The sequence below is a fragment of the Pleurodeles waltl genome, chromosome 6 (genome assembly GCF_031143425.1).
Source record: "Pleurodeles waltl isolate 20211129_DDA chromosome 6, aPleWal1.hap1.20221129, whole genome shotgun sequence".
Lineage (NCBI taxonomy): Eukaryota > Metazoa > Chordata > Amphibia > Caudata > Salamandridae > Pleurodeles > Pleurodeles waltl.
In genome coordinates this window covers 1,186,292,707-1,186,317,389 of record NC_090445.1, presented here as the reverse complement: position 1 = coordinate 1,186,317,389, position 24,683 = coordinate 1,186,292,707, and the positions used below count along the sequence as shown (strand labels likewise).

Here is a 24,683-nt window from a genome sequence, read left to right as displayed (position 1 = left end):
AGCGGACCTGGGCCTCAATGTCTGCAGTGCCCGTGCACTGCAATTCTGCAGCCGCGCCCCCCTTTGTGATCCCCCCCACTCCTCACTGCTCTGCCGTCTCCGTCAGCCTGCCTCCGTGTTCTGGCTGCCAGCTCTTGCCAATTATACAGGAGCTGCCGCAGGAGCTTCACAGCCACGTGGTCATTTCAGTCGCCGGCTAGGCCACGCCCTGACTGACATGTATTAAAAATAGTGCATTGGCCTTGATACTCATGGTGAGGGCAAAGTTGAGTTTGAGCAGTTTGCACTGCTCATGCAGTCTTCAATAGCAGGACTGATGACATCAGTATACTTTGGTCACGCAGGGTGGCATAATCAGTGCTTCAGGCCCTGGTGACCCATTTAACACCCATGCCCCAGGTACCATTTGTACCACTTACCAGGGTCTTATAAGGGGGTTAACGTTCTTGCCAAATGGGGTTAATAATGACCCTGCATCATATTTTAGGTAGGGAGCACTGTGGCCTGGTTAGCAGGCTCCAGTGCACTTTTACAGTCATAACCATCAGCACTGGAGCAAAAAGTGTGGAAGTGAAGATACAAGAAGGGCACCTTCCTACACTTATATACTAATGGATCGCTGGTCCAGCTTATGCACTCCTGTACTGACAATCTTTAATTAAACTTTTGAACTTTAGTTCTTGTCTGTCATTCTTATTGGAAATGATTACAGCTTAAATTCTAACTCATGAAACTTATCAAGTAGAGACGGGTCCAATAGGGGGCAGCACCAAAGCCCCATCGGGACTAACTGCTCCTGATCCAAGCAGTTGGCGGACATATTGCAAGTAAATGAGATACTGGTTTGGACACTGATGGGGGGACGGGGGTGGGGAAGGCAGGGTTCGGAGGTATCCACTGCATCGGGACCAGAAGAGGGATGAGGAGGGTGTGGCCAGTGGCAGTTGGTAGCAAATTAAATTTGAGGGGCGCAAAACACACACACACACACAAACGACACACATAACATACACACCAATATAAAAAAAACACTTATCTATTCTATGGTCTGCAGCAAGTCCCGATTCTTCTGCAGCACATCCTCCGAGCACGAAGCCCACTGCCAACTTCCTCATCCAATCAAGGCGCTGTTTTCAGGCTCCAAAAGGCACTGTATGCCTATGCCTGCTGTCCAACTCTTCTGTCCAAGACAGCCGGATAGGAGAGGTTTGAAGTACACATTTCGGTTTAGCCGTAGCAAAGTAGCCAGGCAAATAGACAGGCGCACTTCAAACTGAGGTGGCCACTCCTCACTGATACGTCATTAGCAGCAAAGATGCACTGGCCCAGCCCTGCCTACGCACTCTGTTTGCTGGCATAAAGCGTCAAAAATGAAATGGTAATAAAATAATTATTTTATTACCATTTTATTTTTTATTCTTTCTGCTCAGCAGTGCGGGGTGGCGACGCTCCCCTGCTCCCAGCTAGGAACTGCCGCTTGGCCCGGCGTGGCTGACATCACATGACTGAGTAAAAGAAATGTTGGTTACAGAGAAAAGATCTCCGTAAATGAGTTATATCGTGTGTACCACGAATCGCAACCTGTATGCATGATTTCTTGTAGAAATTCCAATAAGAAGAGTCACGTACCATGAGGTGTTGCATATTGTTTTCTAGATGTTCTACATAGCACGAAAGGAGCTAGCTTACCGAAGGACCTTTCACCGCAGTTTCTACATGACTCTGGAACCCCTTCACTCATCTTGAAAACACCTACGCAACTTCTGCCATAAAAAAAGAAAGAAAATTCCTTTAGTCTACACGACAGGTACATATTGTTGAACAACAATTTGAAGTGACTTTTAGTCAGATAGAAAATGTAGCACAATCAGATTCAGATAGTTAATTGTAAATTATTTTGATTTTGTTTGGCACATCATCTTCCACGAGATTTTAAAACTTAAAATAAATGAATATTTTTATGTCTTGGCTAACAATACATACATTAAAAGGGACATGAAATGAAAGAGGTCCAAGCTAACACTTACATTAGTAGGATTTGAGTTGAAAACAAAGGCCGAATGGCCATAGCTGGGATTTAGGGGTGCTAGAGGTTGTAGGCGCTACCCCTGAACTGCCCGTTGCTACCCCTGAGACCACCCTCAGCCTCTCGAGTCAATTAGAAGGCTGCCAATGGGCTGGAAGAGGGGATGTGGTAGGTAGTGCCACCCCATGGTCCTACAGTCTCTCTGACAACTCAATAGCTACTGCTAAGGATTAGGGTGGCAGTGAAGGAAGAGAGCATTTCCAGAAGCTGCCAATATTGTTAGCTAGGAAAAGAAGATCACAGCAGCTATGGAGAGCAGATATCCCACTTTATGGCGCCTCTAAGTCTCTGTGACTCATTTGTGCAGCCCCATCTGCACCGCAGGTCCCAGAGCTACTATCAGCTAGTTTTGGGCCTGGAGGTGGTCTCTCCTGCATACCTTTTTTCAGAAAATAGGCGGCTGTCTGTGCAGTAGCGGAAAGCTGTGATCGGCAGTGGTGCAACTTGTACTGATTCCAAGGAACGAAATACTGCAAGCAGCTTTAACTACTTTCCTCCACTATGGCGACCAAATGGAAAAAACATGACCCGCTTGAGCCCCCTTCCCTACGCAGCTAAACCTGATAAGAACTGGAGGAAAGGTGAAGGTGAAATCCGGTAATTTGGGATTGCAACAGAAACAGTACTATAGAAACAAGCATCTTACAGTGATCTTGCAATGTGTTTTTCTTAAAATAATGTCATAATATGGCATTCAGAAACTCTTTGGAAACAGCCTAATATCCTAATACCATCCAGAGTTCATCTAAGACTTGCTTGGTATTGGAACCTTTTAGTTCCAGATGTCACCTGACATAATGTCAATTTTACAATGAGTAATTATGACGATGGTGTGTTTGGAGAAGTTGCAGTGAGCCACATACAGTGATATAGAAATGATGGCCCACATTTACTCAAGGTTTTCATTGTCCTTGCTTCATGCAAGGTGATGCAAGGCAACGCAAGCTCTTAAGTCAGATTTAATAAGCCACACAAAGCCACCTTGCATGACTCTGCGTGGCTTAGTAAATCTAGAGTAATGCAAGCCAGCTCAAGTCATTGCCCTGCATTATTCTGCATTGGGAAGACGTTCTATAGGTATAGTGTGGGTGTTCCCATGCATCGTCCCACTAAGGGGCATATTTAGAAGAAAGTGATGCCACAGTCCTGATGCACCACTTTTCTTGTGTCATCCTTGCCCCCCTTACCATGGTTGTGCCATATTTAGATTACAGCGATCATCTGGACAATATCATCAAAAAATGTTATGCTATTGTGGCGCTTTGCTGCATGAGCATCAAACATTTTGACACTAGTGCAGCGAAGCACAGGGAGGCCCCCTGATTATAGTGAAGGCGTAATTTTAATGCCTGCCTTGAGCAGGTGTTAAAAATTATTGAAACAATGGCGCAGTGAAATCTTGTAAATTTCACTACGCCATTTTTTCGGGCCTCCCTGGGTCGGAACACCACCCTTGCATACATTATGCCAGATGCAGGCATAATGTGGTGCAAGGGGTTGCAAAGTGGCACAATGCATGCATTGCCCCACTTTGTAAATCTGCTGCGGGGGAAAGAGCACCTTAGCACCTAAAAAATGGCACTATGGTGGTGCAAGGGGCTATTAAATATGTCCCTAATTTTGGAGCATTCCCAGTTTTGCTAAGAATAGTAAACCTATTTACGCCATCCCAGCAGGTGTAAGGGAGAGAAATATTTTTATTCTGCAGCAATCTGCAGCACACATGGAAAGAGGAAAATGCCTTGGAGGACTGCACCAATACAACATTGTCTGTAACGCAGGCTTCCGTGCGCAATGGTCCAAGGGTGTCTATGTTGGCACTAGGCAGTACTCAGTGCACCAGAGCAGAGAGAGAGAGTAGGGATGCACCATATGTTAGCAGATCAGCAGATAAGGTGAACAAGTCGTCCTGAACTCATTCATGTTTTTGCCAAATTAATTCTGAAAACAATCTGGCCAAATAGTGGTGCCTTTTACATCTCAGTTCTCATTGATTTTTTTCCATCCTTCCTTCCATGTCATCCACCCCGCCATCTTTCTCTATACCACAACTTTCTATTTCTATCAATCCTGCTCTGAATCATCCTTTCTCAACTCCTTCCATTTTTGTTCCATACATTCTTCTCCCATTTAATTGATCCACTTGTTCATTCATCCATACAACTATCTCTTCCAACAGCTGACCATACATGCAATTTTCTTTCATCCATGCCTCATTGATCTTTCCATCCATCCTTCTTTCCATCCATTCATCCTTTTCTCCACTCCTTCCTTCCTTCCGTATTTCATTTCATGTTTTCTTTTTGCATGCATTCCCACACGCTACAGCTCCACCTAGCTATTCTCTTGTAGTAGTTTAATGAATGCTTGTTTGGAGACTAGAGCAATGGAAGTTAAGGCACCAATGGGCAATTTATTAAAGTATTTGGGCTACAAACACTCCCTAGTAGCACTCACCACCTGCTTGGCCTGCTAATGTGGAGGTTATGGATTCCTGATGCCCCTGGAGCAGAGATTATACGGGCATTGTGCAAAATTGTAATAAGGCCCTTAAATCTTCTTGAATGGGAATCTTTAGACGTGCCAGTCACTTCCCAAGCTCTCTTCCATAGGGATAGTTTGTCATGATGGTATGCTACTGAATACAAAAATCTCACAATCCTATTGTACCGAGCTCCTGCAACCTTATTAGGTACAATCATGTTTGCTGGCCGTTTCACTGGTGTGTTATGGTAGTGATCTGAGAGTACCCTTAGCTTTCCAGTCCCCTAAACAATATGTTGCCATATACGCGTAGACCTGAGAAAGACATGTACCATGAAAAATGCCAGTCATTATAGAACATTCCACCGGTTTTAATTGTATCCATTTGTGATCGCATGTGTAATGTCAAATTTGTTGCCTTTCAGACTTTATGTCATTTAGTGATACATTTGTATGTATAGCTGGCTAGTTTTAGTGTGAACTACAGCAATCAAAGTCAAGCACATTCATCAGGACCAATGAACAAAAGGGCATAGTTATGTTAGCGCATCTTACCTTAATAAGTAAACTTACAAGGGGACGCAAATAGGTCGATGAACCTTTTGACTATGCTTAAGATGTTCCCACCATATATCCTGCACATGCAGATCATTACTCAATAATGAATCATTAGCATCAATAATCAATAACAATCAATAACATTAATAATTAATAAGAGTCTGTAATTGCCACACACCCGTGACTTTGCAGTAATAAATAACCACACCTTTATGTAAAAGTTAGAATATTTATTTCTCTATATTAAAAAAGCTAATGTGATGTAGGTTAATCTCAAAATCAATTGATAAACCTACAGAAACAACACTATGGCCCTCATTCCGAGCCTGGCGGGCGGCGGAGGCCGCCCGCCAGGCTTCCCCCCTCCGAAATTCCGCTCCGCGGTCGTAAGACCTCGGAGGGTATTCCGAGTTTTCCCCTGGGCTGGCGGGCGGTCTTCACAAGACCGCCCGCCAGCCCAGGGGAAAACTCCCTTCCCACGATGACGCCGGCTCGTAATAGAGCCGGCGGAGTGGGAAGGTGCGACGGGTGCAGTTGCACCCGTCGCGTATTTCAGTGTCTGCTTTGCAGACACTGAAATACTTTTAGGGGCCCTCTTACGGGGGCCCCTGCCGTGCCCATGCCATAGGCATGGGCACGGCAGGGGCCCCCAGGGGCCCCACGACTCCCCCTCCCGCCATCCGGTTCCCGGCGGGAGAACCGCCAGGAACTGGATGGCGGGAGGGGGAGTCGGAATCCCCATGCGGGCGCAGCATGCTGCGCCGGCTTGGAGGATTCCTTTGGGGCAGCGGGAAACCGGCGGGAGACCGCCGGTTTCCCTTCTCTGACCGCGGCTGAGCCGCCGCGGTCAGAATGCCCCGCGGGGCACCGCCGGCCTGTCGGCGGTGCCACCGCGTCCCACGGCCCTGGCGGACTTGTTCCGCCAGGGTCGTAATGACCCCCATAATGACCAAAATGACGAAAGAATCGCAATCTAATCAAAGCTTGAGCTACTACACATTCTAAAATTACAGTGCAAATTAATAGCAAGAATAACTGCGCAAACAATATTATATACATTTAGATTCAGCAAAGAAAAGACATCAAATGTTACTCCATGTATTGAACTTCATTAGTGAGATCCCTAACTAGCACCAGATTAGCATTAGCATGTTTGGACTTCATGCAGAACAATTTATTTATCACAAATTTGGAAAAACATCTAACTATGGCTCTATCAAAATAGCGGTTGGTACTATTAACAAAAGCAAATAGACATAGCAAACAATATCATAGTCAATGTACCTACCCTCAGTTTGGATCAGCAAGCTGTGACAGTCTTCATCCTCAAGACATCAGTCTGGTCAGCAAGGCATCAGGATTCAGCATCAAAGTTCAGAAAAGGCAGTCTTTTAAGCAATATAGTTAAGCATGTCTCTTCTCAAGGTGGAAAAATGGGCGAAATGGGTCAAAGTGGGTCGTTGGGCCGTTCGAAAGAAATGGCGGTCTCTTCTTCCTGTGCAGTCCGACTAAGTTAGATTTCCTAAAATTACTTCCCGAGTCCCTATTGGTCAAGGGATTGAATGTTCACACTTAGGCCCTCATTCTGACCTTGGCGGGCGGCGGAGGCCGCCCGCCAAAGTCCCGCCGTCAGGTTACCGTTCCGCGGTCGAAAGACCGCGGCGGTAATTCTGACTTTCCCGCTGGGCTGGCGGGCGGTCTCCTTCAGACCGCCAGCCAGCCCAGCGGGAAAGAGGCTTCCACGATGAAGCCGGCTCGGAATCGAGCCGGCGGAGTGGAAGCTGTGCGACGGGTGCAGTTGCACCCGTCGCGTATTTCACTGTCTGCGCAGCAGACAGTGAAATACATGTAGGGGCCCTCTTACGGGGGCCCCTGCAATGCCCATGCCAGTGGCATGGGCACTGCAGGGGCCCCCAGGGGCCCCGCGACCCCCCCTACCGCCATCCGGATCTCGGCGGTCCGACCGCCGGGATCTGGATGGCGGTAGGGGGGGTCAGAATCCCCGCGGCGGTGCAGCAAGCTGCGCCGCCGCGGAGGATTCAATGGGGCCGCGGTACACTGGCGGGACCCCGCCAGTGGTGCCGGTCCGACCGCGGCTTTACCGCCGCGGTCGGAATCCCCATTGAAGCACCGCCGGCTTGTCGGCGGTGCTCCCGCGGTCCTCCGCCCTGGCGGTCAAAGACCGCCAGGGTCAGAATGAGGGCCTTAGTCCAGTGAAACTAAAACGTCAAATCTACATTTCTACTAGTACATGGTTTACTTGTCGATGATTGGCTCCTTTCGTACTGTTCTCATCATCCGGCTCATCAGGTAACAATATTGTTGCAGGTTATACTTCAGTCAGTGTCTCCATTGTATTCTCCTAAGAAAGTCAGTCTTACACACAATGTTGCATTAGCTAGTACAGCATCTTCTAGCAAGTGGTTTTCATGAGAAAGAGTTTTAACTACAAGCACATTAGGTCAGCACAGTGGAAAATCATAATTTAATTCTCTAAGTAGACATTTTCTTAAATGCCTAAGAAATGCTGCTTGGCATGAGGCCATGCAGCTAGGCCAAGACCTCCACTAATGCATAATTCGTTTTAAAAAAAAATCTGTTTAGTAAACATGATAAACAAGCAGCAGTACATTTCACCATTAAAGATTTTGCAATCTGTTTACTCGCATATGTTATCTTGTACAATGCGGTTTGTATTTTGACGTACTGTAATGCAACATATAACTGTACAACTTATGGTTAATGTCACATTTGTGTTCCAGGAGTATATAAACGGGTGTGGTTCAGGCAGTACTTACCTGTGGGGTGGGGGTGGCACTTCTGTTGTGTATGTGATCTGTGGAACGGAGGCTGAGCGAGGCAGGAGTGTGCGCGGCGCCAGAAGTGGTGGTTTCGTGTCTCTGTGGTAACTCAGGGGATCTCTGTTAGGGGAAGCTTATTTAGCTTAATATTTTTGCGCTTCTGGTGGATATGATGGTGTCTGGGCTGATTTTTGGAGGACTACGGGGGGTTGTGTAGTGTGAAGTTTAGACAGGGAATATAACACATGGGTTCCGCAGTGTTCAGGGGGGGTATGTATCATCTCTGGCTTCAATGCTTACCACAAAACTATCCCATATTTCAGCGCCACCCTGGATCAGTCCCCTATATTGTAGATGGCGTAATGTCTGAGCCTCTGCTTGCGAGCGGCTATGTAGCTCGCGGAGCCAGACAGCATGTGGCGGGCATGTGGGGCCTTCCAGTGCGTGGCAATCAAGTGCTTGTAAACTACGAAGGTCTATAAATTTATGGAGGTGTTTGTCCCCTTAATCGCGTCGGCGTATGCCAAGCAAGCATGAATCCGGCGTGTATGCTAGGGGGTGAGCGGCGATGTCCGCTGTGGCATCGGTAATATGTTGCCAGGCCGTATTCACTGGGTGGCAGCTCCATACCATATGACAGAAGTCTCCTGCAGGGTTAGAGCATCTAGGGCATGCTGGGTTTGAGTTTGGGTATATTTTGTTAATGCGGGCCGGAGATAGATAGGAGTGATGAATGTAGTTGAACTGGGTGTAACGCCCATAGAGAGTGCTGCAGCCCAAGTTTTCTGGGATAATGGTGAGGGGAGGGCGACGTCCCAGCGGGACTTAGCTTGTGCCAAGTCCGAGCAAGTCACTGCTAGGAGCAATTTATATAGTTTGGTTATGATGCCTTTTGTGCTGCCTATAGTGAGGATTACGGTAAGCAGCTGAGATTCTTGTGGCTCAGCATTGCCGAGCCCCCGTAGGTTATTGAGTAGACTTTTGACTGCGCTGTATGTCAGAAAGGCCCCGGTCTGAGTAACCCCGGCGTTAACTAGTTCCTCGAAGGAGCGCATTGTGGAGCTTGAGTAACAGTCTCCTGCATTTAATAGTCTCATGTCACGTGTGTCGTGGTGTAGTGAAAGTTTTTGGGCTCCCGGCTGTTGTGTCAGCGGCAACAGGGGAGAATAAGGAGGTGTGGGGGCCTTGCCTTGGACATATCTGCGCCAGCAAGATCTGCCTACATCCAACAATATAATCATTTTTCTGTGGGCGATGGAGGCTAGCCAATAGCGAGGTTAGAATCGGCAGTGGTGCTATGTGTTCTCTCAGTGCTTTGCTTTCTTCTAAAGGGGGCTCACTAAGCCACATGGTTGCCATTGCAGTTGAGCAGCGGCGTAATATAATTCGAAATTTGGCATGCCTAATCCACCTGCGTCTTGTGCATATTGTGTTGTGGATAATGCTACTCTGCGCCTGTCGTTGCCCCAGAGCAGGTCAGTCAGCAAGGAGTGCAGCGTGTGAAAGAACGAGCGTGGCAAGAGTATCAGGAGCGTGGTGAAATAATATAGGAACCTCTGGAGGATGAGCATTTTGGCTATGGCTACCCGGCCCATAGGGGATAGAGGGAGCGAGTTCCAGAACGTCAGAGAGCCACGGATAGATCTAAGAATTCTGTCAAAATTGCCCTCCCTTAGGGCGGCTATGGAGTGATATATTTGTATACCTAAATATTTAAACGTTGTGTGAGACCATGGCAATTGGTATTTTGGTAATGCCGCGTGCATGTCATTTGCTATGGGAGTAAGGGGAAAAATACTTGACTTGGACCAGTTAATTCGTAGGCCAGAGGCAAGTGCAAAGGTGTCCAGTATTGACATCACCCCAGCTTGGAAGTGGTATGATTGCACAGATATATTAGGGCGTATAATGTGTGTTAGATTCTGGAATGCCCCCAAATTTGGGCGCAGCTGCAGAGCTTGATTGCTAGTGGTTCCATGGCTAATGCAATCAGTAAGGGGGATAGTGGGAACCCTTGCCTAGTGCCTCTGCCTATTGGGAATGATTCGGAGATAACTTGTCCTGTTTTGACGCGAGCTGTGGGTTTGGAATGTAGTGTTTTAATCCATCTGACGAAGCCGTTGCCGAATCCTAGCGCAACATGTGTGTGCATAAGGAAGTCCCAGCTCAGCGTGTCGAACGCTTTTTCTACATCTAAGGATAGGGCCATCGCTTCTCCCTCTATGTCGTTGTGCATTATGCGGATTAGTCTTCTGATATTTAAAAAGGTGCTTCTCCCTGGGATAAATCCGGACTGATCAGTGTGTATCAGATTTGGTAGGTAGGGGAGCAGCCTATATGCTAGGATTTTCCCCAGAAGTTTGCAGTCCGAATTTAGTAGGGAGAGTGGTCTATATGATCTGACATCTAGAGGGTCACGGCCCGGCTTCGGGAGCACAACTATCAGGGCCTCGCGCATGGAATCAGGTTGCACCCTGGCGTGCGCTTCGTTGAACACCTCTAGGAGTGGTTGCAGGAGGTGGGTTGCTTGGGAGTTAAAATACTCTACTGGCAGGCTGTCTGAGCCAGGTGTTTTGCCACGTGCCATCTGTGACAGTGCTAGGCGTACTTCTTCTATGGTAATAGGGCCCTCTAGCGCATCTGCGTTTTCGGTTAGTTGTTGATTTTGGGGGATTATTGACAGTAGTTGTGCCATTTGCTGTTCAGTTGGTGGGGGAGGGGGTGAGTATAAGGAGTGATAGTATGTGAAAAAGGCCTCATTGATTCCACCTGAGTGTTAATAATGTTACCTGAGTGTAGTCGAATCGCACCTACAGGTGAGGATTGCGATGGCTGTCGAATCAGCCATGCTAATAATCGGCCTGATCTGTCTCCCTCTGCATGTTGTTGTGCCATGAAATGTCTGTAATCATGCTTACAAAGCATAGTGTCTGCCTCCCTGTGGCTGGCCCTTAGCGATTTCAGTTCCTCTAGCATAGTCTCATTACTGGAGATCGCTACCTCCGCCTTGCACAACTTAGGGCCTGATTCTAACTTTGGAGGACGGTGTTAAACCGTCCCAAAAGTGGCGGATATACCACCTACCGTATTACGAGTTCCATAGGATATAATGGACTCGTAATACGGTAGGTGGTATATCCGCCACTTTTGGGACGGTTTAACACCGTCCTCCAAAGTTAGAATCAGGCCCTTAGTCTCCAGTACTTGCAGTTCTTTGGTTAGTGTCTGTCTTACCCCCACTGAGGCTGCGAGACAATCAATCAATCAATCAGTCAATCAATCAATCAATCACAGCATTTGTAGAGCGCACTATATACCCATTAGGGTTTCAAGGCGCTGAGGGGGGGGGAGCTGCTACTGGTCGAAGAGCCAGGTCTTAAGCAGTCTCCTGAAGGTGTGTAGGTCCTGGGTCTGTCGTAGGTAGGTAGGGAGGGTGTTCTAGGTCTCTGCGGTGAGGAAGGAGAAGGATCTGCCGCCGGAGGTCTTACGCTGGATGCGGGGAACGCTGGCGAGGGCGAGGTTGGCGGAGCGGAGTTGGCGGGTAGGGGTGTAGAAGTTGAGTCTGTTGTTCAGGCAGGCTGGACCAGCGTTGTGGAGTGCTTTGTGTGCGTGGGTGAGGAGTTTGAAGGTGATCCTCTTGTCCACGGGGAGCCAGTGGAGGATTCTTAGGTGATGGGAGATGTGGCAACGGCGGGGTGCATTGAGGACCAGTCTGGCGGAGGCGTTTTGGATGCGTTGGAGGCGTTGTATGTTTTTTGCTGAGATGTCTGTGTAGAGTGCGTTACCGTAGTCTAGCCTGCTGCTGACGAGGGCCTGGGTAACCGTTTTTCTTGTTTCTGTCGGGATCCATTTGAAGATTCTGCGGAGCACGCGGAGGGTGTGGTAGCAGGAGGAAGAGACTGCGTTAACCTGTTTGGACATGGAGAGGGAGGAGTTGAGGATGAATCCCAGGTTGCGAGCGTGGTCGGTGGGTGTTGGGGGGGCTCCCAGTGAGGTGGGCCACCAGGAGTCGTCCCAGGCGGAGGGGGTGCGTCCGAGTATGAGGACCTCCGTCTTGTCAGAGTTCAACTTCAGGCGGCTGTATCTTATCCATTCGGCGATGGACTTCATTCCCTCATGGAGGTTGGCTTTGGCGGTGTGAGGGTCTTTGGTGAGGGAAAGGATGAGATGGGTGTTGTCGGCGTAAGAGAGAATGTTGAGGTTGTGCTGACGGGCCAGTTGAGCGAGGGGGGCATGTAGACGTTGAACAGCGTTGGGCTCAGAGAGGAGCCTTGGGGGACGCCGCAGATGATGTTGGTGGCCTCGGAGTGGAAGGGTGGGAGGCGGACTCTCTGGGTTCGGCCGGAGAGGAAAGAGGAGATCCAGTCGAGGGCTTTTTCCTGAATTCCGGCTTCGTGGAGGCAGGTTATTAAGGTGCGGTGGCAGACCGTGTCGAAGGCAGCGGATAGGTCCAGGAGGATGAGGGCAGATGTTTTTCCGTTGTCCATTAGCTGTGACCTCGTATCACAGCTTTATGGGCGTCCCATTCGGTTGCGCGTGACGTGGTTGTATTATTATTCAAGGAGAAATAGTTAGACAAGCACTTGGCCAATTCTGCGTGGAAGGGGGGGGTCTGCGAGCGCCTCTGTCTGCAGTCACTATGTTGGTATGCATGTGTGTGGCCCCACTACAGAATTCAGTATAACGGACTATGGTCTGAGATGGTGCGGGCTAGGTACTCTGATGAGCATATCTTCTGGATTACTGCTGCTGATGCAAGGAGCAAATATATCCTGGTGTGTAGACTGTGTACTGAAGAGTAATAGGAGTATTTGCTGTGTGTGGGGTGTCCGAATCTCCAGATGTCTCTCAGGCTGTTTTTGGAAACCCAAGTTACTAGGTCGAATGAGGCATGATTGGTTGGGGCAGTGTCAAGCGGGGGGAAGGAGCGGTCTTTGTGGGTGTCTAGGATGCAGTTAAAGTTGCCTCCCCATATGCTGTCCGCTGCTGGGACGTTAAGGTTTCCAGTTGTTAGTGTTCTCAGAAAGTCGCGTTGGTTTGTGTTAGGGGCATCTAACGCTACCAGCGCTAGGGGTGAGCCGTCAAGGTCGCCCTCTAGGACCACATGTCTGCCATTGGGATCAATCTGCGTTCGAGTCGTGACAAATGGGACACCCGGGGCGATCCAGATCGCCACTCCCCGAACGAATGAGGAGGATGTAGTTCTGTGTAGTTGTCCTTTCCATTTTACGCGTGTGCTTTCAAGTGTGGTGATTGAAAGGTGTGTCTCTTGCAGCATGGCTAGGTGTATCTGGTGTCTCCTGAGATACGTGTAAACCCGCTGCCTCTTGCGCAATGATGTAATTCCTCTTATATTCCATGTGAGCACATTATAACTTGGGATATGCTGTTGAGCTTGGGAGGTAATGTGAGGTTGTAGATTTAACTAGTTGAGGGTCAAACATGATCCTCGTCGCGTTTGTGTAATTGATGTGCCTTTTGCCCCCTGGGGTTAACCTATTTATGCCCCTGATTCTATTGAGCATGATATTACTAGTGTAGCAAATGTGACCTGAAATGCTGAACGAGTGAGCCCATGTGAACGACACTGGGGAAACCCATTGAGTGATAATAGAATTTATAACGATATAAAACATTAACTTTGGTTGTGACAAGGCGGGTAAAGTTCCTCCGATTGCCAACTTGAGTGAACGGTCCATATGGAGCGGGGTGTGCATAGGGTTGATGGAAACAAGTCGTCGAGGTACCTGGCCCTAATGCACCTGACACTGGACCCGCCGCACAGGACCACAGTTACCCAGCCTGCTGGTGTGAAGTATCGTAGGTCTTTAGTTTCGCCCAGTCGATTCTTGGGCGACTATTTGAGTCAAACTATGTTGCTGCGGGTTGGTTGCATCTCAGGGCAGTTGAGTGGCAAGGCTCCGAGTGTTTATCATATATCGTTTGCCGTGAGCGGCGTGAGGGCCGGGCCCCGGGCAGAGCCCGCAGAATCCGAGTGCGCGTCTTGGTCTAGTTCGCCATCTGTTTGATTGGACAGAGTTGTTTGTGATACATTAACACATCGAGATGTGGCCTGCAGGAGGAGGGAGCGCTCTGCCAAAGACTGCTCGGGTGTGGGTTTAGTGCTTTGTTTTTTCCGTTGCCTGCGTCTTGCTTTAGGAGGAGACGATCTTTCCACTGGATTCTCCGAGTCTGTCGGGTCGGCCAGGCCCTTGGCATGCAACCAGGCCCAGGCGTCTTCTGGTGTAGTGAAGAAAAGTACTCGGGAGTCATCCTGCACGCAGAGTCTGGCCGGGTACATCAACGCATACTTGATGTTATGCTCATGGAGGCGTTCTTTAACACGATAAAAAGAGCTATGTTTCCTCTCCACTTCCGTAGTGAAGCCTGGATAGGCTGTGATCGTTGCATTTTCAAAATGTATAGGGCCTGTTTTGCGGAATAGCAGCAGGATGAGGTCTCTGTCACGGTAGTTGAGAAGTCTTGCTATCAGCGGGCTAGGTTGTGCACCAGGTGGAGGGGGTCTGCCCGGGACCCTGTGGGCGCGCTCTATTGAGAAGAACTTCGGGATATTGTCTTTTAGTATTGTCTCCGTGAGCCATTGTTCTATAAAGAGTTCTGCACTGGGGCCTTCGACTCGTTCTGGGAACCCCACTAGTCAGATGCTATTGCGCTGTGTCCTTACCTCTGCGTCTTCAGCCCTGCGCTTTAGGTCATCTACTTCTGCTGCCAGGTGATTCATCTGTGTTTGTAGTACCTTCACTGTAGGGGGAAGGGATGCAGTGTCCTTTTCCAGTTCTGTCACCCGATCTGACAGTGTGTGTTGGTCTGCCCGCAGTATGCTGACGTCTGCTGCAACAGATCTATTTTGTCTTCCAAGGAGGTCTTGGTTTCAAGAATGGGTTGTAATATCTTTTCAAATTGTGCTGTATGGGCGCATAAAGTAAGTTCCAATTTCTGCAGAGCCTGGTGCATAGCGGTATGGTCACCAGGAGGAGGGGCACTTGATTCCATGTTCCCCGGAGGTGCTTGTGGGGTTTTCGGCTTGCCCATTTGGTGTCCGCGGCAGTAGGAGGTTTAAGGTGATGTGTACCCGGTTGGATGCGACTTAGGTTGATCGGCACAACTAGAAAACTGTGGTGCTATACTGGTTAGGCTACTGTTTTATGACAATGGGTGCTAGACGTAGATCCGAGTTGCAGCGACGGTGTTAACAGTGTGCCCGGTGAGGACCGGGGCAGTCATCCATCTGTAGCAAAGTGAGGCAAAAAATTGGCAATGATATGCAGATCAGTCCAGCTCAGGGTCTCTCGCAGTATACTGTACCCTTGCCCAACTCTCCGCCTGCGCACCCGGGCAGCGACATGGGTGGGGGCTGAGCTCACCCTGCTGCGTGAAGCTGTGTGGGTAGCCGTGTCCAACCCGAGTTTGCGGTTCTGGTGCAGCGCAGATGTGGCGCCTGCTGTGTGGGTCCGAGATTGGGGTCCCCTGGACTCAGCGGCTCAATCCGCAGCGGACTCGGTGGCCAGTTGGAGTGCCAGTCGGCCGCAGCAGAAGGAATGAGCAGGATCGTGGATCAGTGTCGCCGCCGTGCCCAGAGGGAGGCAATTGTATACAAAAAGGGTCACTTGTGGTGGCTGGGTGGTCTGAAGTGACTCCTGCAATGTGTTTTTGGGGCCACTATTGACTCAGCTCCCCCCGATCGGGGAGGGAACCAGGCCTCTGTATTTGCCCTGCGGCTCGATGCGCGCCGACATAGATCTATGGCCCGTGACCCGTCGGCCGGCGCCGGTCCCACGTGGGCGCTCAGGTCCGGATAGGGGGCCACCCGTCCCGTGTCTCCTTACTTGCAGCTTCACTTGTGTGGCAGCCACGCGCCACAGGCCACACCAGCGCTGGCCGCTATATGCGACCAAGTGGAGCCTGGCGCCCTGGCGCTTTGATTCTTCTTTCTCTCTTTTTTTTTCCCCCCTTGGGGAGCGATATTGGGCCCCAGCGCAGAATGGCACTCCACTTGAGCGTGGATCACGGCACACTCCCACATCGGCCGGCGCGCGCAACGGAGTGGGGCCCGGCGCCCTGTTGTTTCAATTGTTTGGGGGGAGGAGTCGGGTATCAGTCCCAATGAGCATCCTCCTCAGTCGCAGGTCGCAGGCTCCGACTCGTCCTAGCGCCGGCCGTTGTTTGCGCCAGAGCGGAGCCTGGCGCCCTGGTGTCTCAATTTTTTGGGGGCGACGTTGGGCTCCGGCCCGATCGGCGCCCATCCAGGTCGCGGGCCGCAGGCAGCGGCTCAACACCCCGCCGGCCGCTGCTCGCTTTGGAGGGCAGCAGCTGCACCGAGAATGAAGCCGCAGCTTCTCTTGGGGGTCCTGGGCGGCTGGGAAAATGGCACCTGCCTCGGGTAGGTCTAGAGGCGCCGTAAACAGTATAATTATAAGGGCCACGCCCCCACTAATGCATAATTCAGAACCCTCAATATGACATATTACTACCTTAATCTAATTTAAGCTCAACATTTCATATTAATAAGCCATTAATAAGTACACTTTGTGAATAGTAGTGGCCATTCACATGGTCACATCTTCAAATGCATGCATTATTTTTCTCTATATTATTTTATTTTCTATGCACTTAGAATACATGAATATTCATTAATAATTGAATTAATAAGATCAGCGTTAACAATCCCTCCTCTGATGACTAAATGTGTCATTGCATTAAACTTTTTCACACAAATTTTGCATCAGCTAAAATTCTATCATTTCAATCCCTTCAAATCTTCGTTCCCTTTTCAGATTTCCCCTAAGCAAATTTTCCCTTTTTCTTTTCTATCCTCCTCTGATTATTTTTCGTCTTCTTCAATTTGATCTTTTTACACAATTTACATATTCCCCATATTCTAATTAAGCAAATCATAATAATCAATATCCCTTGTATTCTTTTCAATAATATCCCTTTCCCAATGTTGCTGAGCAAATTTTCTGCTGAAGCAAATCCTTTGGAAACTTTCTCCCAAACACCTGGGCCCATATTTATACTTTTTTAGCACCGCATTTGCGCAATTTTTTGATGCAAAATCAGCGCAAACTTACAAAGTACAATGGTATTTTGTAAGTTTGCCCCACTTTTGCGTCAAAAAGAGGCGCAAATGCGGCGCTAAAAAAGTATAAATATGGGCCCTGGTTCTTTCAACTCTTTCAAATCAGCACTCTCATTAGTCAGATTAGTAAGTAAGCTTCTAATTTCTTTACTATTGCCAGGAATGAACGAACAGCAATGCCTAGAATTAAGCATTTTGCAAACTCCGCCATCCTTTGCTAAGAGAATGTCTAATGCAAGGCGGTTCTGAAGAGTCATAGCTCTTTCAGCAGCCAATTCAGTATATATCGGGAGTATGACTCCTAAAAAATTTGTCAGCATGTTATCCACAATAGTAGAAAACTTTGAATCTTTATCAAATTCAGAGCAACTCCCACTGAAGGAATTATTGCTGCAAATATATCTCCCAACATACCAGAAGGAGACTCTCTCCTCTGTCTAATATGATGTAACTCAGTCGCTTTCGGAAATATATTTTTAAGTCGTCTAGTTGAAATATCTTTGGGCAAACTATCCCCAAATAGTATGTCCCATACCATCCTCTGTCCCATACATTTCCCCTTTGTTTTTATTGCACTATAAGGATAATCATTTGTGTGAGTCCTTTTCTCCAAGCCTTTTTCTAACTTCTCCTTCAATGCCTTTCTCCTGTCATCGGTGTGATCTAGGAAGCTCTTTTCTAAAAGTGTAAGCAAGCATGTCAGGTTATTCCTGTGAGCATAAGCTGTGCCAAGAGTTAATGTAGGCTCAAAGAAACCCCTAACTAATACTATATCATTATCCTTAGCTACTCTACCCAGGTTTCTAATTATGGGGACAAACGAAAATACCACGTCGTCGTCGGAGTAAAAGTACTGAATGTACCCCTGGTTATAGAATCGTGTTAGTAACAGACTATAAATTATCCCATAAGTAAGAGGCAAACTATGATAGGTAACTCCTTCAACTGATAAAGGAATCTGTGTACACACAAAACAATTATTTGCATCCATCGTCTCAACATACTCACTCAATAAGTGATAGAAGACATTAGAAGAAAGTTACCCCTGTGCATTACTACCTACGTGTAGATACTTCTCATCCAACCTAAGCTTCTCTATTGCAGTTAGTGCAGTAGTTGTCTCGAAAGCTGAGGTACGGTTGGCTTCCCTCTTCTCAAGGACAGTCATACCCACAATTAATATCACAAACAGTATTCCACACACAATTGCCAAACCAATATACTCATGTATTTACAGCACCTGTTCTTCCTACCGTGCTGGCTAATGTTACTCATGATCTGTAAAGAATCAGAAAGCAGAAGTGGAAATTTAGAAAAATGCTGCAAAAATCGAAAACAAAAATCTTTTTTTAGCAGTTATTTACAGCTTTCAGTCTCTCTTCCAGGATCCCTTGTCAAAAATCGGTTTAGCAGCTTGTCTAATATCTCGATCAAAACAAAAAGACAACAATTCTTTCTGCCATTCACTTGTAGTTGCATACGCCCATTCAGGACCTGCGTATCTTAGACTTGCTATTCTCTTTCTTTTCAACTTTCGATCACCATTCAATTCTCCTTCACCTAGATCTTCTCTCCTTGTTGTATCTACTTCTTCCTCGATTGTTGTGTCGTCAACTGCTTCTTTTCTCTTTATTAGTGACTCCGGACACTTATCTCCTTTCAATGGACCCTTGGTCAATGCTCTTTTAAGTGTTGAACTTGAAACTTCTTCCTGTTCTGCAGTGTTTTCTCTTGACGGACCTGTAACTAGTTCAGGAGGAGTAAGATCACATTGGCTTAGATCCGCCTCAAATCCCTCCCCCTTGGGGTCTGGCAACTTCTCTGTTTGTCTCTCAAAATTGTCTACTTCTGGGAGAGCCCTCCTCTGACTAGACTCTCCTGCTGCCTCAATTGACATTGGCTCACTGACACCCTCCTGGAGGTCTTCTCCTTCGTGTATCAGTGGAGTGACTGAACCGTCCTCAATGGGGTCTGATCTGGCCTCAGTTCCCCTTTTTCCTCCTTTCGGCTTTGAGGCTTGTCTTGTTGTAGTTGTTGGTGCTCTAAACAACTCGTTTTCATTGTCCAAAGGACATGCCACTTTCTTTGTGTTGCTGGTGTAAATCCAGTTCCGAACTCTAGTGCACTTTACAACTGTGGTAGTAACCAGAACTACTTGAAACGGTCCTTTCCAGCGAGGCTCCAAACACGTCTTCGGCACTTGTTTCCAGACCACAACCCAGTCACCGGCTCTCAGGTTACGCCCTGGGTCATGGATCTGTGGCAGTGTGGCGGCTTCCACCTGCTGAGAGAAAGAGCAAACCACATCAGCCAGACCTTTGCAGTAGTCCAACACCATATCATCTGTAATGTTGACAAGTGCATTTACAGGCACCGCTGGCAACCTCATGGCTCGGCCCATAAGGATCTCATGCAGCGACAATCCTGTCTTCCTCTTGGGCGTGTTTCTCATTGTCATCAGAACTAACAGCAGTGTGTCAGGCCATTTCAGATTCGTGGACGCACACATCTTTGCCGTTCTTGACTTCAATGTACCATTCATCTGTTCCACTAGTACTGCTGCTTCAGGGCAATAACTACAATGCAACTTCTGCTCAATGTTCAATGCTTCACACAGTAATTTAATTACGTCATTGTTGAGGTGACTTCTCCTGTCTGATGCTAAAGAGATCGGAAACCGAAAACGTGGTATCAGTTCCCTAAGCTGTAATTTCGCTACTGTGAGGCTGTCATTTCTTTCTGTAGGGTAAGCTTCAATCCAGTGACTAAAGATGCATACAATCACCAACACATATCTCAAACTTCCACACACAGGCATCTCAATAAAATCCATTTGCATTCTGCAGAATGGACCTCCTGCTCTTCCAGTGTGGCTCAAGTTAACCACTGCCCCTTTCCCTGCGTTCATTTGTTGGCAAATGACGCAACGATGGCAAACTACTTTAGCAACTTGTCTAAATCTCGGGTTAAACCAATTATGCTTAAACAACCGAATCATGGCATCCCTCCCAACATGCGCCTGACCATGATAATACCTAGCCATTTGAGACAACAGGCTATTTGGCAAAACCAACTGACCCTCTTCTGAAACCCACAATTCATCTTGTCTCTGTACACATTTCATTTTGCTCTATGAACGTTTTTCCTCCCTGTCAACCTTATTCTGCAACATTTTCAATTCTTCCAATGTATTTATTACTTTCAATGCATAACTTGGAAATGTTTCATCTTCTTCAGGTAACAATGACCACTTATCTTTGAACGATATACAGCTCAATGCGCAAAACCTTGCAAGTTGATCCGCATATCCATTTCCCAGTGACACGAAGTCTTGCGATTTCAGATGTGCACTGCATTTCACCATGGCAATCTTTTCAGGCATTTGGATAGCACGCAACAATTCTTCAATTCTCTCACCATTTCTCACTGTTGAACCAGAAGAGGTCATAAAACCCCTCTCTGACCATAACTGGCCAAAATCATGGACTATTCCAAATCCATACTGGCTATCCGCATGGATAGTAGCTTTTAGCTGAGCAGAAACATGTTAAGCTCTAGTAAGGGCTACCAGTTCCGCTACTTGTGCAGAATAGACTCCTCAAAGCCAAGACGCTTCCAGGATACCAGAAATTGTGCACACGGCATATCTTGTTCTCAGTGTCCCTGTATTATCTCTTAGAAATGAGCCGTCCACAAAGACAATTTGTGCAGAAATCAGTTATCTCAAGACAATCATGCTCAATGTCTTCCAATCTTTCAATTTCAACATTTTCATTTGGAAGTAAGGTTGCCGGGTTCAGTACTGTACATCTTTTTAATGACACATTTGGTGACCCTAGAATACTCGTCTCATATCTGGTCAATCTTGCACCTGTCAGGTATTGAGTGTTCGTCTTTGTAAGTAGGAACTCAATGGAGTGAGGGACCATGATAGTTAATGCCACACTGTGTGAGGCTCTGTCCAACCACTGCAACTGCATGCAAACAGCCTGATAAAGCTGCTGCGACTGGGTCCAAAGTAACTGAAAAACATGCTACTGGGCGCTTTTCACCTCCAAGGACCTGCGTCAAGACAGAAAAAGAACATGCATCACACTCATGACAGAACAATGTGAAAGGCTTAGTGTAGTCAGGCATACCCAAAGCCGGAGTTCTGTAAAGACTCTCTCTTAATTCAGAAAATGCTTTCATGTAAGCCTGATCTAACACTATGGGATCGGTGACCTTCTTGTGGGTCAGCTTCTGGAATGGCTTGGAAATGATTGAAAAATTGGGAATCCATGGCGACAGTAGCCTATTATCCCTAAGAACATCCTGACATCTCTATGGGTGGTTGGGGGATTCATCTGCAACATGGTTGCAACCCTTTCTCTGGATATTTTCCTCGATCCCTTCTCAATCTGGTGACCCAAGTATTTCACTTCCTTCTGACAGTACTGCAATTTAAGTGGAGACACTTTATGACCATTCTTTCCCAAATGGTTCAGCAAGGTAATTGTGTTATTCTTGCATTCGCCCCTTGTTTTAGATGCAATCAGCAAGTTATCAATGTACTGTACCAAGGTCGATTGGAAAGGCAATTCCAACAACTCTAAATTCTTTTTCAATATCTGATTGAATATGGAAGGTGACTCTGAAAACCCTTGAGGAATTCCACACCAACAGTAAACTCAGTCAAAAAATTTGAAACAACAGAGAAATTGGTTGTTCTCATGAAGAGGCACAGAAAAAAAGGCTTCTGATAAGCCTATGACGGTGAACCACTCAGAATCGCAAGGAATCTGAAACATTATCACAGCTGGATTTGGTACCACAAGTAGCAACATTTGATCACAATGTCATTTATTTTTCTCAAACCTGGACAATTCGAACTTTCCAACAGGGCTTTTTTAATCCCCTTATCAATGAATTACATGGGCTGCTCAACACTTCTTTTGAAACTCCTTGGTTTACAAATTCTGCAATTATCTGGGTAACCTCTATAAGGATGTCCTGTGGCATGTGGTACTGGGGAATCTGAGGAAAAATTGCGTTCGGTTATACAGTATAGAAACTGTAACTGGCTCAACTCCCTTTATCAGACCTAAATCCTTCCCAGTCAGATTTACAAACTTTTTCCTTAACTGTTCCCTGTAAGTCAGGATGAAGCTCCTCACTGCGAACACTGGAAAGAAATCAATCAGAAGGTATTCCTCATTTGTGGTTTCACACTCTGTCTCTGGAGTTGGAAAATCTTCATCATCGCTATTCATCTGTATCTCAATTCCATCATTCGAACAGGTAATCGAGCATCTTGTTTTACTCAGCAAGTCTCTTCCCAGTAGGGATACCGGACTTGAATCGCAGACTATGAATTTGTGCAATCCTTCAAAGTTGCCAATCTTAACCTGTACTGGATTTGTAATTGGGTAGGACAAATACTGATTTGCTACTCCTACAATCTGGACTTTCTTTCCTGAAAAGGGTAAATTTGGAACTTCTGCAGATCTCACTTTAGAGCATTTAGCTCCTGTGTCAACCAATAATGAAGCTCTGTGACCCATTACGTTTCCCTTCACATAGGGACCTTTCTGATCTACTTCTAAGGAAGCTTCAAGCACACACGCCTCCTCATCCAAACTCTCACTCGCCCAATCTTTGTTTATTCCATCCTCACTGTGTAACGGGAATTGGTGAACTGTGTTATTACTTTGGTTGCACCTGTGACCTATTGAGGAAGTATCACCTGTTGCTGTTCCATTGGGGGGCTTGAGATATTTTAACTTGCCTTCTGGGTACCATGGGAACCTGCTGTTGCATTGGCTGCAACTGTGTCATTTGTACATGTGGCATTTGAACCTGCTCCATGGGTTGAAAATTCTGTATTTGGTTCACATTACTTAGAAAATTCAGATTAGGACCTCTCATTCTTGGTCCTCTCATTTTTTTTGGACAAGTTGATGTAATTAGTCTGCTGAATGACACTTTTCTGCACCATCATCGGACGCTCCCACTTCCAATGTCCAACCGCTCCGCAAGCATGACAAGGCAACAATTTCTTCATCCTTGCACATCATTCTGAACCACTACAGTACCCATCTCTGGCCCACGGTTTACATTACCTCCGCGACCTCTACCTCTCATCTGATTTTGAAATACCAGGTTTCCCTGCTGCTGCTGTGGTAGATGTTGTGGACAATGTACCTGCATCCCTGTTTGTGCAGCTTTAATCTGCATCACCATCGACTTCTCTTTCAGCTTTCTCTGCTTCAATTCAATCTCATCACTACAGTACTTTGCATACTGCAAACACCTCATCAATCGGCTTTGCTTGCCAGCAAATCAAATGACTCTTAATCATCTGGCTAATTTCAGGTCTCAATCCTTCCACAAATCTGAACACAAAATTAATCATGTCTTTCGGCTCAATTGTCTCTGTACCACTGTAATGCTTGAACGCCTGCAACAATCTCTCATAATACGCATCTATTGACTCTTTTGCTTCCTGAGCTGTCCTGTCTATCCTCTGCCAGTCAATGTTTTTGGGCGAAATTCTCATCTTCAGGAATTCAATCACCTTGTAGTAATATTTCATTACCTCCGGAGACGGCACACCTGTAACCTGATCTCACTCCGGTTCCTTTGTCGGCCAATCTATACTCCTCATACACTCTATCCACAGATAGATGAAACAACTATCTCTAATAAAGTGTTCAAGTCCTCCCACAGGCACTTTGCAAGTTTCACGAACCTGTCTGTCTGCTGGTACGATTCCACTGGCTTCCCTCTCAATCTAGGATAGTCATTTGTAAAAGACAGAATGCACTTCTGCTCCAAGGGACATGAATCTCTCTCGTCGGTAAAATCTTCACCAGATGCCTATGCTCCTGCACAATTGCAGTTAGCTCTCTGAATCCCTTTTTCTCTTATCTCTTTTCTTTACCCATCTGCCTTCCCATTTGTCTAGTGCTCCCCAGGTCTGGGCACTTTGAAGTAACTCCCTAAGGTGTGCCTTCATTCCGGCAGATCTCATGTGTTCAAAATCTTTGGTCTCAAAATCTAACCTTTAACTCCTTTTCAAATGTTTTGTTTTCTCTATTTCTATGCTGTACTTATCTGCCAGGTCTGCTAGCTTTTGATGTACATTGCTTACTTCCCTCGTAATCTTCAGGCATAGATATCTCAACTCTGCTTCTGTGTAGGACTCTAACCTATTCACACCCATAGTTCCCTGAATGAGCTCACTCGCTTCCATTCCTAGTCTAGTGTAGTTCAAGTACTCCCCTCCCTTCGGAGCACTCTGTGGAGTATTCAGCTGGTCTAGCCATTCAGTCAATTGTTTGGCAGTTAAAACATGCAATGAAATGCTTGCACAGGTGGTACTTGTTGCACAACTGCACTCAGGGACTGCGGTGCAGTAGTTTCAGGCTCTGACTAATGTTCGACCCTATCACAGTATCTGGAGGAACCTATAATGGACTAAGGTCTAGCAATGATCTAGATCCGTCAAAGGTCTGTCCCACAGGAAAGGCTACTCGGATATTCTCGTTAAGTCCTCCCCTTTTTGAATTCTGACTTAGGACTCCCTATCCATTTGCACTGTTTTTCTCTTGGGCACACAAAGGAACAATCAAACCAATAGTAACAGGTATAGATACAGCATCTGGGCTTGTTC

The 24,683-nt window shown here is 47.0% G+C and overlaps 1 protein-coding gene across 1 annotated transcript in view; it reads right to left on the bottom strand.

The window, feature by feature from the left end:
- Window positions 1–24,683, bottom strand: part of LOC138300730 (uncharacterized) — a 1,597,374-nt gene that overhangs the window by 1,377,759 nt on the left and 194,932 nt on the right. The window contains exon 2 of the mRNA XM_069240438.1: window positions 1,690–1,763. Coding sequence (XP_069096539.1) covers window positions 1,690–1,741 — 52 coding nt within the window. The 5' untranslated portion in view covers window positions 1,742–1,763. The remainder of the gene's footprint in view (window positions 1–1,689; window positions 1,764–24,683) is intronic.